Source organism: Diorhabda carinulata, chromosome 12 (genome assembly GCF_026250575.1).
Source record: "Diorhabda carinulata isolate Delta chromosome 12, icDioCari1.1, whole genome shotgun sequence".
Lineage (NCBI taxonomy): Eukaryota > Metazoa > Arthropoda > Insecta > Coleoptera > Chrysomelidae > Diorhabda > Diorhabda carinulata.
The window spans coordinates 13,252,388-13,266,215 of NC_079471.1; the positions used below are offsets into that span (position 1 = coordinate 13,252,388).

At 35.4% G+C, this 13,828-nt stretch overlaps 2 protein-coding genes across 2 annotated transcripts; both read left to right on the plus strand.

The window, feature by feature from the left end:
- The first annotated feature begins 398 nt into the window (after positions 1–398).
- Positions 399–2,630, plus strand: LOC130899878 (GATA zinc finger domain-containing protein 4-like). Its single transcript, XM_057810047.1, has 3 exons — positions 399–1,142; positions 1,188–1,689; positions 2,026–2,630. Exons 1-3 carry the CDS (start codon positions 399–401, stop codon positions 2,628–2,630), a joined length of 1,851 nt encoding a protein of 616 aa, XP_057666030.1.
- Positions 2,631–10,162: 7,532 nt separating this feature from the next.
- LOC130899879 (uncharacterized) lies at positions 10,163–11,419 on the plus strand. The gene has a single exon (XM_057810049.1). It carries the CDS (start codon positions 10,163–10,165, stop codon positions 11,417–11,419), a length of 1,257 nt encoding a protein of 418 aa, XP_057666032.1.
- The last annotated feature ends 2,409 nt before the right edge of the window (positions 11,420–13,828 follow it).

Here is a 13,828-nt window from a genome sequence, read left to right on the forward strand (position 1 = left end):
GTCAGTTGTCATATAAGAAAACATAAACTTTATTGTCGGGAATTTTTAAGTGTAAATAAAGTTTTTGAAAATTGATTTTCCACCTTCGGTGATTTATTTGGCGCAGTCAGTAGGATTTTTTGGGTCGAACATATCGTATGTGCGATTTCGTTTTAACGATTTACCGAAATAAATCGAACACTTAGCTACATTCGCTGAATTATTGTAGAGGATATTTGTGCAGTAAGTTAACATATCGTTGGTCTCTTCCATCCACTGAGGATCTGTTCAAGCCGCTACCAACTATTCAACGAGATCTGGGACCCACATTGCCCAAAATCTGCGAGAATCCAGTCGTGAGTTCTCATAGCTAATAAGGCATGTTTAAAATCATCCTTTATGTTCTGTAAGTACAATTTATGAATTCTGAAGTAACTATTAACGAACTAACTCGAGCATTGAATAATTTATTATTAGAAACCACTACTGACTCTAACCCGACAAATTCAAGTAGTACAGTAAATAATCAAATAGATATGGCGGTACAACCTTTGAAATGGGAATATTCAAATTGTATTCCTGATTTTGACGGAAATCCAAATGACTTGAATAGATTTATTTCTGTTAGCGAATCACTCATAAGCAATTTCATTGATAGAACTAATCCTAATAATTACCAAAATGTTTATTTGTTGAATTCGATAATAGCAAAAATAAAGGGTAAAGCTAAGACAGTAATTAATATCCAAACATGTAATACTTGGAACGAATTGAAAGATGTCTTGATGAGAAATTTCTCGGATCAGCGAGATGAAGTATGTTTCAATAGAGATCTTGTAATGCTAAGACAAAGTTCTAATGAAAGCCCACAATCATTTTACGATAAGTGTTTACACATTTTGAACTTACTTTGCAGTTATGTAAACTTACACGAATCTACAGAAGAAGGTAAACATTTAAAACGACAAATATACCAAAATTTAACCTTGAAAACTTTTCTTTCTGGACTAAAAGAACCTATCGGGACTACAATACGTTGTATGAAACCAACCTCGTTAAGCGAAGCAATGCAATTCGTTTTACAAGAGGAAAACGTGCACTATTTACAAAATCCATCGAGAAATAATCATAGAACACAACCTTTTAAAAATAACTCGAGACCAGTATATGATTTCAAACCTAATTATCAATCACCTATCTAAAATCAGAATCGAAATTTTCATTCGCTCAGTTCCAGTTCACAAACATTCAATTCTCAAACTCCGAATAATTTGTGCGCAAGACAGCACAACTTTCCTTCACAACCAATCCCAATAAATCCAAGAACTACATATCAAAATTTTCCTAGAGCGTCGCAAGTTTTCAACAGGCCCAATCAAAATGTAAACGTCTTCAGGCCAAATCCGAACGCAAACTTTCATAAGCCAATACCCATGTCCATTAGCACACGAGCTACCGCTTCAAATACTCAAAATCAACCAATATATAAAAGGCCGCCGCCATCTACAAACAATTTTAGACAATCTAAAAAGCCGAACTATACTTCTGAAGAATTATATAACGTCGATATTCAAGAAAACTATGATCCCGAAAATAGGGAATATTTGAATAATAATTATGATGATTCTGATCATACTACTGATCAACTTAACCTAAATAATTCTAATTCTAATAATGACGACGATAGAGTAGATAGAAACGAAAATTTTCGTTAAGTGCCTCGGTTAATTCGCCTATAAATAACAATCCTATCATAATACCTTTTAATAACGTCAAATCAAGTGAATTACCTTATATCATTTTACCTGAATATAATCTAAAATTTCTCGTAGATACCGGATCAAGTCGATCATTTATAAATCCCGACTTTTAAATACTATTCTAGCGAAATTAAAAATGACCCTTTCGTAGTAACAACAGTATTCCAAAAGTCTGCCCATAAATATCGAGCCGACATTCCGGCCTCAAACATATTTAAACTCCCGAGTCCAACAAAATTAAAATTTTATCTTTTCAAATTTCATAATGTTTTTGATGGACTTATAGGATTAGACAATTTAAAGATATTACAAGCAAAACTAAATTTCCAAGAAGGATTTCTTATCATTCCTTCTAGTAAAATAAAACTACATTATCACGAAGTTAACGTTGACCTTAATCTTGTAACTGTATCCCCTAGAACACAACAAGTTGTTAAAATAAAAACAAGTGTCACTCATGGAGATATTATTGTACCTTATCCAAATGTTTATAACTGTGAAATTCCACAATGTCTTACTACTGCAAGAAATGGATATGCTCTAACAACAATATTAAATAAATCTGACAGTACCGTATCATTAGATTTTTCAGAACCATTTCAAGTAGAAAGCTTTGACGAAAACGAATTACAAAACGTTGACCTAAATAATATTGACTCACACAATACACTATTAGACCTTAACAAAATTAGAACGGATCACATGAACAAAGAAGAGAAAAAAAAAATACTAAAACTTTGTCAAGAATATAGCGATATATTTTACAAAGAGGGCGAACCACTATCGTTTACAAATAAAATTAATCATAACATACGAACAACAGACGAAATACCTATATATTCAAAAACTTATCAGTACCCTTTCATACATAAGCAAGAAGTTGCTAATTAATTTCAAAAGATGCTAAATTCTAATATTATAAGGCCTTCAAATTCACCCTGGTCTTCCCCTATATGGGTCGTAAGCAAAAAATTAGATGCCAGTAATCAACAAAAATGGAGGGTAGTCATCGACTATAGAAAATTAAACGAGAAGACTATAGAGGATCGATACCCACTACCAAATATTACAGAACTACTTAGTAAATTGGGAAATTGTCAATACTTTCCTACAATTGACCTAGCTAGTGGGTTCCATCAAATAGAGATGGAAGAAAAGGACATTGAAAAAACAGTATTCAACACCGAAAAAGGCCATTGGGAGTTTCTGCGCATGCCTTTCGGATTGAAAAATGCGCCAGCAACGTTCCAACGTGTTGCCGATAATATATTAAGAGGTATACAAAACGAGATGTGCCTTGTATACCTAGACGACATTATTGTGTATTCAACCTCCTTACAAGAACATTTAGAACACTTAAAAACGGTTTTCCAAAGACTCAGAGAAGCAAACTTTAAAGTTCAGCTGGATAAATCGGAGTTCCTAAAGAAAGAAGTCAGTAGATGAACAACGTATGTCTGACTATAGAAATAGGGAAAACCGTGTGTTAGAGAGAGAGCAGCGAGACAATGTGTAAGAGAGAGAGAGAGAGAGACTTCGTTTTTGCGCATGCGTAAAGTTATATATTCGTTGCGATGATAACAGCGGGAGCGCTGATATACCAGGTCGGTTAAAAGTCTTTGGGTTTTAAAAAATTATATATACCATTATTATTCGCTAATCTTGTAACATAAAAGTATAACGTATAAATAAAAAGAGATTTTTTGTCAATGTAAGGTATCACGCACGTAATCGAGACAGATTCGTTGCGATGATAACAGCGGGAGCGCTAATCTTGTAATATAAAAATCTGCGGTTAACTGATAGCGTCTTATTACTGAAATACAGTTAAAAGTAACGTATACCGGGTGACTTAAAAGTAACATAAAAAAAACAACAATAACAATAATAATTATTTATTTAAATCATTGATAACTTTAACTTTATAAAAGTATACAAATTCTCTAAGAGCATTGTGTAACATATCGTTTGGTGTAATAGAACAAAATGCGTATAAAATTTGTAAAGGACTTTCGGAGAAGGTATTTTTACAGAAATCCAAAACATTATAATAATATTCACAAAAATTCAAATTTTCTAACATAGATATACGTTGTATAATTAAATTATTTAATTCTAAAATTTGCGATACTTCTTCTTCATCCATGTAATACTCAACACCATGTTTCTTGACTAAAATTACCTTACTGTCATCGTAATTCAATGGGGTGATGGTACAGTAATCTCTACATGGTAATGAATCAGGTTTGAACTCGTCTCCGGTATGAAGAAAGATCTGTTGTGACATAATTGAGATAAAGGTATTCCATTCATAAGTACTGAAAGATATTTTGCTGAACTTAAGATGTTGAGATAAGATAACAGCAGGTGTGAATGATCTTGCAGGACTTATTCCACATTTTACTTCATACCCCGAAATTGGATACTGTGTTGAAAGCAGGTAAATGTTTTCAGACTTGGCAGCAGTCTCATAGTTTTCCAATATTGTATCTAACTCTGAACTGTAGTTACTCGAATCAGATTCGATGTCGACAATACCACTATCTTGGGAACTCATGTTGCTAAAACTGAGTTTGATATCCAAAGCTCACTCCAATTTATAGAGAGCTCTTTCAAGGTTTTTTTAGCGCGGCGAACCGGGGGGAAAAATCTATACAATATCAATATTTTCTATCCAACTGTTGTGTTTGCTATCCAAACCAAGCCACTTGACGTACATTTTGTTACCCTTTCTTCTGAGCACCTTTTCAACTAAGTAAATGTCTGGATTCGATGTTTTCTGTAGTTCTTCATGATAGAAGCAGCCGCTGATTGGTGTACCTTGCATGTCTTCAAGTAAATACGTAGCAGGATTGGTAATTTTAACTTTGGTGATTTTGAATAGTTCTGTAGTCCAATTGGGTGTATATCCTTTTTCAAAGACATGCTTTGCCTTGGATATGCGCACAATGTCGCCAACTTTAAATTTTCGTGGACCGGCTATCTTTAAATGACTATAGGTGTTATTCAAAATAGATTTTTCGTTGGATTTGTTGACTTGAGAAGGTTTATATTTTGATGTGGAATGTTTTGTATTGTTATAGTTTCGAGTTATTTCAGGCAGAATATCAATCCATTTGTAGGTGCCATTTAAACTGAAATACTTGTAGAGTTTTGATTTTAGCGTTCTTATAACTCGCTCTGCCATAGAGGCTTTCATTGTACTAAATACGCTATAATGATTTATGTTGTGTTTTCTCATTAAATTTTGAAATTTGCTGTTGTAAAATTCCTTTCCCTGATCAGATTGCAGATTTTTTGGTATTCGTCTAGTGTGAGCGAGAATGTCCGAGAATGCCCGAGTAATCTCCTCTCCGGTCTTCGTTTTTAGTGGGCGTGTCCACACAAACTTTGAAAAACAATCAATGACGACCAGTATCATTTTATGATTCCTATTTTGTGATGCAAAATTCCTCATCTCCGCAAGATCCATTTGCCAAAGATCGTCAAGACCCTTAATAATAGTGCGTCTCCGAGGAAATTTTTTCCGTATCGGTTTGTGGAGTTCGTTTACAGGATGAATTTTTTCTTTAGAATACATATTATGACGTACTACCAGCTAGCTTCAGCTCCAGACTGTTAATGCGGTTAACGGTATTCGTATTCATAACCTTAGTATTGTTTACAATGCCCGAAACGTTAGTTTTCATATCAGAGACGGATCTGATATTTTCTGTAATTTCTTTTTGTAACTCACGTATGCTCTCAACACACATGTTAATAGAAGCAGTGAATTCTTTTCGAATAAATATTTTGGCTGCAACAATTGACGCGTCAACGTATTTCTTCGTAGCCATATCCCTAGCTGCTACAGGGGGATTTCGCGAAATAAATGTATCAATTTCGTTAGTTTTATTTTGTAAGTTAGTAATGTGCGCCTGTAATATGGGGATTTTCGTCTTATGAAGCTCATTTCTCATTTCGTTCAATCCTACAGCTAAATCCTTTATATCACGGTCTTGTTGCTGCAGCACCACACCATGTGCTTGAATTAATGGCGAGTTGATAGCACGTAGGTCATTCAACTGCACATCAACATATTTTTTTGTTGCAGCATCACTATTTGTTGTCGGTTCCTTAACATTACAAATTTTCATATTTTCAATATCAATATGTCCTGTGTATGAGGAAACGTAATTTTCACTGGTAAACGCGCATAGGGCGTCGTTTGATGTCTATGTCCGAATTTATCGACTGGCATAATTAAAATGAACAAGTTTCAACTTGTATTATTCTATTATATCAGCCTCCTTGAGTTCATTGATAATTGCTACTATTTCGTTGTCGTGTGACGTATTACCTGCCTCTTTTGAAGCAATCAACAACTTCAAACGTTCCACCAATTCATTCGCATCATCCCAATAAATATACTCCATAGGTTTATCATTATATCTTAAACGATCGATGCCTTTTCCTTTTGCTGAAGGAATCGATTTTAGACGAGTCAATACCTGCGACGATCTATTCGTCGTCGTTAGAGATTTTGTTTTGAATAAAGGTTTTATGATGTAGTGATATTTTTCAGTACTCGACCCCTTAAGACGATCTAACGTGTCTAAATGAACTTCAGTTGTTGTCAAAAGATTTTTATAGTTCTGTAAATCTTGATCATTGTAACTGGGGTCTCGGTAAAATAGAAGCTCATACAAGCCTGGTGTTCCAATTACATATCTTCCTCCTTTGTTTTTCTCAGGTAGTATGTTTATATTACCGGTTTTTCCATCAAATGCAATTCGACGTTTGCCTAATGACCAACCGATTTCAACGTTGTATATCGGACCATAATTTTTATCAATTTTATCATCTTTTTGGAAGTAATCTTCAATGAACTGATGACTGATGGCGGGATATTGGTCCAAATAGTCTGCGATAGCTTCCTGGGAAATTTCGGGGCGCATCTCTTCTGGAGATGCAGAACGTGTAATATTTCCGAATTCATCGGTTTCGGCCACCGGTTCCGTTTCGAGAAAAGGTGTAAACACATCATCAGGTGGTTCTTCCTTCTTCTTTATTTCCTCTTTTGGATTTAAATTTGTAATCGTTTTTTGTAATGTCTTTGAGGATTGCACAATTTCTTCAAGTGGTTTAGATATCGGCTTGAATAGTTTATTAATAGACTCATCTTGCTCTGATTTACCTAATTTCAACGACAAGTATTTTTTGCGAATCGATCTGGCAAGTTCGGACACTTTTTTCTTGCGCAATGCATTAGCAACCTTATCGTCAGACATTTTGATATGGACTAAAGATGCAGCTTACAATTTTATATATTTATCGAATCCTTTGCGATACCTACCACCATTAAGGGTAAAATCCTTCATAATTACCAAAGCACCATAGCGATCACACCAACATTTTGAACACACATTTTTGAATGTGTCAAACGTCATGTCTGGAGATACGTGTTCGTCGAATATATGTTTCAAGTTCACCTCATCCTGCTTGAATAACACAATAACATTACAATTGTCGCGAATAAGCTGTTTCGGTATTTTTGAGTATGTTTGACAAAGATATGCAGCATCAATATCTTTATGTCTACACATGGAGTAGTATTCACGAATTTTCTGCTGACCGTCACAGGCTACGTCATCGAATAAAAAGATGGAATTTGGTTGAGCTTTCTCTGGACTAATTATTTCCTCATTGTCTTTAAATGGGAAATACCCAACACCCTTGACTTGCGCTATAACTTCTTGTAGCAATTGATACTTTGGTTGAAATAACGATTTTGAATAGACATAAACATTTTTGAATTTCGCGCCATTTGGATTGAATAGGAGCGCCAGCACGGCGTTCGTCTTACCACACCCACTGGGGCCACATATAATGGCACGGAAAGAATTTGGCAACAATTTACCATGTTTACCAACAGTTGGTGTTGAGGTGAAATCCAGATTTTCATTGGGTATAGTCTGCTCTTGTTGAATTATTTTCATTGTGTGTGTCGTTTTTCGTAGTACTACTCTTTAAATATAGGTGTCACCAATTAAGCGTGTCAGTCTTAATGTTGGTGTTTGAAGGAGAGGGTATTTTGAATTCTCTCATCAATAAACTACCTATTGAACTTCACTTACCTAGCTATCAGTACTGTGGACGTAAGTAAACCACCGCTAAGACTATTTTTTCCGAAAAAATTAATTGTTTTTTTTTTATCTGGTACAAAATTGGGAAAACGTCTTGATCGTGGAGATCCGGGCATCAACCCCTTGGACGCTGCTTGTAAACAACACGATATTTCTTACTGGAAGAATAAGTCTCTCGAAGAACGACACAAAGCCGATCAGATACTTGAAGATAAAGCTTGGGCACGCGTCAAATCAAAAGACACTTCAATGGGAGAGAAAGCTGCTGCATTACTTGTAACAGGCGGAATGAAGGTGAAAAGAAAGCCGGGAATGGGTTGTCGTCGTCGTCGCAAACGTCGTTCCTTGCATCGAGATGTTATTCTGAAAGTGGGAAAGTCATTGAAGAGAGGAACATCTTTGAAAGACACCGCAACGTTTGCCTTACGAGCAGCCAAAGCACTTATTAAAGAATTTGGTGACAAAAAAGAAGTCGAGGTTCCTCGAGTAATACCTGTAGCGAAATCCGGAGGTTTCCTACCACTTATTCCTTTGTTTGCCGGTCTTTCGGCACTTGGAGCTTTGTCAGGTGGTGCTGCTGGGATTGCAGAAACCGTCATTGATGCTAAGCATGCGCAAAAGAAATTGGAGGAAGATGTACGTCATAATAAGGCTATGGAACGTGTAGGATCTGGCCTATACTTGAAAAAGTATTCAAAAGGTGGATTTGGATTGTATTTAAAAAAACAAAAAAAAACTAATAAAGCTACCCAATCACGCACTATCTGACTTTGACATTGCGCATTATGCAAAATTACTTAAAATACCACATTTTCGAGGAGTTTTCATGAGAGACACCCTCCCCAAAGACGGTCCTCGAAGACAAGAATGCGCAGTGGTTAATTTAGATGTCTCTAAGAATAGTGGGAGTCATTGGGTGGCTTACAGAAAGATAAACAACGATGTAGAGTATTTTGATTCATTTGGTAATTTGAAGCCGCCGAAAGAAGTTGTTGAATATCTGGGGGGAAAGAGTGCGAGAATTTTCTACAACAATACCCAATATCAAAACTACAATCAAATAAATTGCGGACATTTGTGTTTGAAATTTCTACAGCAACAATGACGAGCGTAGAACTATTACTACAACATATCTACCATGGAAAAACATTGAATAGTTTTACTGCCGAAGAACTAAAGCACTTTCCCATTGAACATCTAATAGAGTGTGTAAGACCTTGGGAATTGTTGGATATGTGGCATAAACTTCCCAATGAATATCGAGGAAATTTTGAACTACAAATACGACTACCTTGTTTCATCCATTACAACCGGCTTGATTGGACAACACATTGTGATGGTCCTCCGAGTTCTCAAGCCACTTGTTTTCTTTGTAACAATAAATAGAATAAACAAGTAGTATTATTTAAATTCAAACATCACCCGAATTCCATTAGTCACCATGTCACAGTTGCTGAGAGTAAACAGCATCAATCATGAATTTACCTTTCAACCTACTACGCCTATTGTGCTCGATCCGAATAATGATTACGAAATAGCTTTGCGATCTTTTCATTCTTATCACAGTATACCAAACATTGAAAATTGTAAGTTTTACTACTACGATACCAAGGGCAAGCTTCAAAGTTTTGATTTTCCCACAGGATGTTACGAAATTGCCGATCTTGAAGCGTTTATACGAGATAAATTGGGTGTGGACAATTCAACTAGACCAGAGGGTATATTTTCACTAAAACCCAATCACAATACGTTGAAATGTGAAATTTCCAGTAAATACAAAATTTCATTCAAAGAAGATAATAGTCTTGGGAGAATTTTGGGTTTTTCACCGAAAATACTCGACGCAAACAAAATACACTCGTCAGATCTCCCCGTCAAAATCATTAAAGTATCTAGTATTCGCTTCGATTGTAACATTACCACTGGAGCCTTCGATGCAAACAGACCTGCTCATACTATATACGAATTCGTCATACAAGTGGATCCAGGATATTCCATAGACGAAATTCCTCATAATTTGCTCTATTTACCTGTTATACCACAACGTGAAATAACTAATATCACCGTCATCGCTTTAGACCAAGACGGTCAGCCTGTAAACTTTCGTGGAGAACTAAGTACGTTGGTATTGGAGCTTAGAGCGCGCGAAGCAAATGGGACTAATAATAAATCATAAAAGACAGTCTACAGAGCATTCAACTTCATTAGATAAGCTACCATCAAAGCTGAAGCAACTCACGTTCGCAAACAAATTGGTTCTGCAATCGTTGGGTTTTAAATTGAAAAGAAATGACAACAATGTATGGAAAACGTCAACGCCAAAACGACAACATGCCTCCAATGTTTGATATCTACCGTAAGCCGATGTTTGACGATTCAATTCGAAAGGCTGAATACAGAACCTATGCTCCATTTATAAAGTCATTCAATTGCAGTGACATTGTGGAGTTTAGCATTAATCAGGTTGATTCGTTCTTTGCAATGAGCGAAACTTTGTTGTGCATTAAAGGTTCGCTTGAAATACACGGAGCTGGTGACGTAAAATTAGCAAATAATGTTGGAGCCTTTCTATTCGATTCATGTACGTACAGTGAAAGTGCCAGGGAAATGGAAACAGTTCGGGATCCTGGAATAGTGAGTGCCGTACGTGCTATGACTTGTTATAACCAAGAAGATTCCAATCATATGGCTATAGCCGGCTGGAATTACCCGAAAGATCCTATTCTGAATGTTAGCGACCAGTCCTTCAACCTTCAAATACCTCTCAAACATATTTTCAGCATTTTCAACGATTATTCAATGATTACATGTGGGCGTCAAACAATACGACTAGTTCGGGCACGAAATGATAATGATTGCTTATATATTACTGAAAAGAATGCCTCTGGAACGCTCTCCACTACAACAGCTAAAATAAACATTACAAGCGTTGAGCTAAAAGTTAAACATATCTTTCCTAATGACGACATAAAATTAAATCTCATGAAATCCATTCAAAAAGATCAACCTATAGTTATTCCATTTAGGAAGTGGGAGTTACACGAATTACCCTCAATTACTAAAGGAGCAAGACATGAAGTTTGGGCTGTCAAGACATCCACTTCAGTTGAAAGACCTCGTTTTGTTATTGTTTTCTTTCAAACCGGCAAACGTAACTTGAGTACAGCTGACCCGACTTTATTTGACAATGCCGACGTACAAAGTATAAGACTGTCACTTAATGGTGATTATTGGCCCAATGAAAGAATGCAATTGGATTTCGCTAAAAATGATTACAATGAATCCTATTTTAACTATACTGAATTCTATCCCAACTACGCAAACTCCACACAGAAGCGCCCCCTGCTGGATTATTCTTCTTTCAAGAAACGAGCGTTGTTTGTTATCGATTGTTCAAAACAGGAGGAAAGCATGAAGGCATCCACAGTCGATGTGAAACTTGACATTGAAGCAAACATAGGTTTTCCCGAAAATACCAAAGTCTATTGCATCATAATTCACGATTGTGTAATGGAATACTTCCCCCTCACCGAAATTGTTAAAAGCTTGAACTAGATGTTGTGTGAGTTAGTGTTCGAGCAGACGTCAACATGAGAGTAGCTTTTGTAGACATTCAAGGTTTTGTCGTAGACGGTCTTTTCGTTGCCAAAGAGCTCACCATAGAAATTGGCTTCAAAAGTTCACATTACATATTTTTACCACCGCAACCGTTTTCTACATTAAGTAACGAGGACAAAAAGACCACATCATACTTGGAAAGAAATGTGCACGGCATTCGATACTCTTCAGGAGATGTAGAATATTCTAAAGTAAATGAAATATTAGAAAGCAAGTTATTGTATGCCGCAGACTACATTTACGTTCGAGGACAACAAAAAGTCGAGTTTCTGCAAAAGAAATGTCACATTTTCGGTATTTTTCCACATATTATTGACGTTTGCAAATTTGATGGTACACCCTGTGAAACTGGAAACTTTGCTCAAGATCCAAACCCCTGTCACGCATCTGGACTATTTTCATGTACTGAAAGAAATGTACAACGTCTCCGTCACTGGTTTTTAAATACTGTATTACCATTATAAATAAAGTTTTTTTTTTTTTAAATATGGGTTTTATTGAAACACTCTGTATATTCATCAACTTTTATATTACATGAAGATTGGAATTTTCGTTTTACAATTTTCAAAATAATTTTTAAAATTAAAACAAATACAGCCACTAATATTACACATGACATAGCAAAAACAGAATTAATTTCATTTTTTATATCCCCTTCTGTTCTGTTGAACATGGTGTAGGTTGAATACGTCTTAACGGATAAGTAGTTTGCGGCAGTCTACGGGCCAACTGATGGACCTCTTCAGGCACCCCCCAGTGAAGACTGCTCCACGTCACTTTCTTATCAGATAAACTAAGATTCTGCATTTGTTTCATAACCTCACTTTTATCTCCATAGAAAGCAATATCTTTCTTTAATTCACCAATGCTATTAATAAACTCTTCAATTCGACGTCTGTACTCTTCTGAAGCCATATTACGAAAGAGAACATTCTCATACGTAGACACGTTTGATGATCGTTTGACGCAGCACTTGACGTTTGACTTAAAACGTGACGTTTGACGTAACGACGTGACGTTTGACGTAACGATGTGACGTTTGACGCAACGACAAGAGAGATACATTTCATGAATATTGTTTTACTGCTATTACATAAAGATATATTGGAAACTAACAAAAAAAAACACAAGAATTTTAAAAATAATTTTATTATAATTTTATTATAAGAAAACGACAATATTCTACATTTATGAGAGAGAGAGAGAGAGAGAGATACATTCCATGAATATTGTTTTTACTGCATAGCGGCCTCAAAAGTATCAATGTCACTGTCTATATCAGAATCATCAAAACGATTATTTCTAGGCATCTCATGTAAATTATTAATACAGGACTCATGTGATTTTATCACGAATAAGACTTTGTTAAAACAACTCTGACACCAATAGGACATTTCTTGATATACACATTCAACAATTTCGTCACCATCAAATACTTCATGACAGTGATCATAATTAACAAAAATGTTCTTTTTTAAATATTTATGGACCGTTCTAAATACAAAATAACATGATTTACAAACATTTATACGATATTGTGGAAGCCAATATCCACTAGACCATACGCAGTAAGTAGATTCTTCAAACATATCTCCTCAATTTGTTTTACTTAATATAGTGTTTCTTAGATATAACGGTATTTCTTTATTATAGTCAATATATTCTATTCCAATGGATGAAGAATTTGGATTACTCTCAGCCTCTTTTATCATCGCATTCCATTTGTAAACAGGAAATTTTTTCACAATTTTTTCGGTCAATTTCCGAGGAAGAGGAGATTGCTCTGCGAAATCGGCTGCTGACTTTATCGTTTCACAAATTTTTATGATGCATAATTCCATTAATGTTGAGGAGTTCATTATCTACAAGAGAGGAAGTCTGGAATACTATAATGACCCCACGGCAGCGTATCATAACTATTGGTAATCAAATATCTTTTATCGTCATGAGGACTTAGCGCAATTTTTGTCTGTTCTATGCTATATACGTTATGAGCATATGACCTAATACAGCGTTGAGTAATATTTTTTTCTTTGAAATCATTTAAACAGTTTACATAATCTTCAAAATTTATTTTGTTTTTTACTACATTATATCGAACTCCTTTTGCCTTTTTTACTATTGCACCTGATTGAACTTTAAAAGAATACATTTTAGACCTCAAGCCTGCAAAATGAGTCATAATTTGGCCTTTGTTTTCATCTTTCATAACTCCCAGAACTTTTTTATTTACCTGTGGAATATTATAGTTATTATTGATGGGGTAATCTGAAGTATCGAATTTTGTTAAATCAGCTTTTAGCACCTCCTCATATGCATTATCACAGATGAGTTCATACACAAAAC

Excerpts from the sequence above, each read along its gene's own strand:
- LOC130899879 (XM_057810049.1), top strand. The coding sequence starts at position 10,163 with ATGTATGGAAAACGTCAACGCCAAAACGACAACATGCCTCCAATGTTT.
- LOC130899878 (XM_057810047.1), top strand. The coding sequence starts at position 399 with ATGAATTCTGAAGTAACTATTAACGAACTAACTCGAGCATTGAATAAT. Across the intron at positions 1,143-1,187 it reads TTAAAAATAACTCGAGACCA|AATCGAAATTTTCATTCGCT; the intron begins GTATATGATTTC and ends ATCTAAAATCAG. Across the intron at positions 1,690-2,025 it reads AGATAGAAACGAAAATTTTC|GATTAGACAATTTAAAGATA; the intron begins GTTAAGTGCCTC and ends ATGGACTTATAG.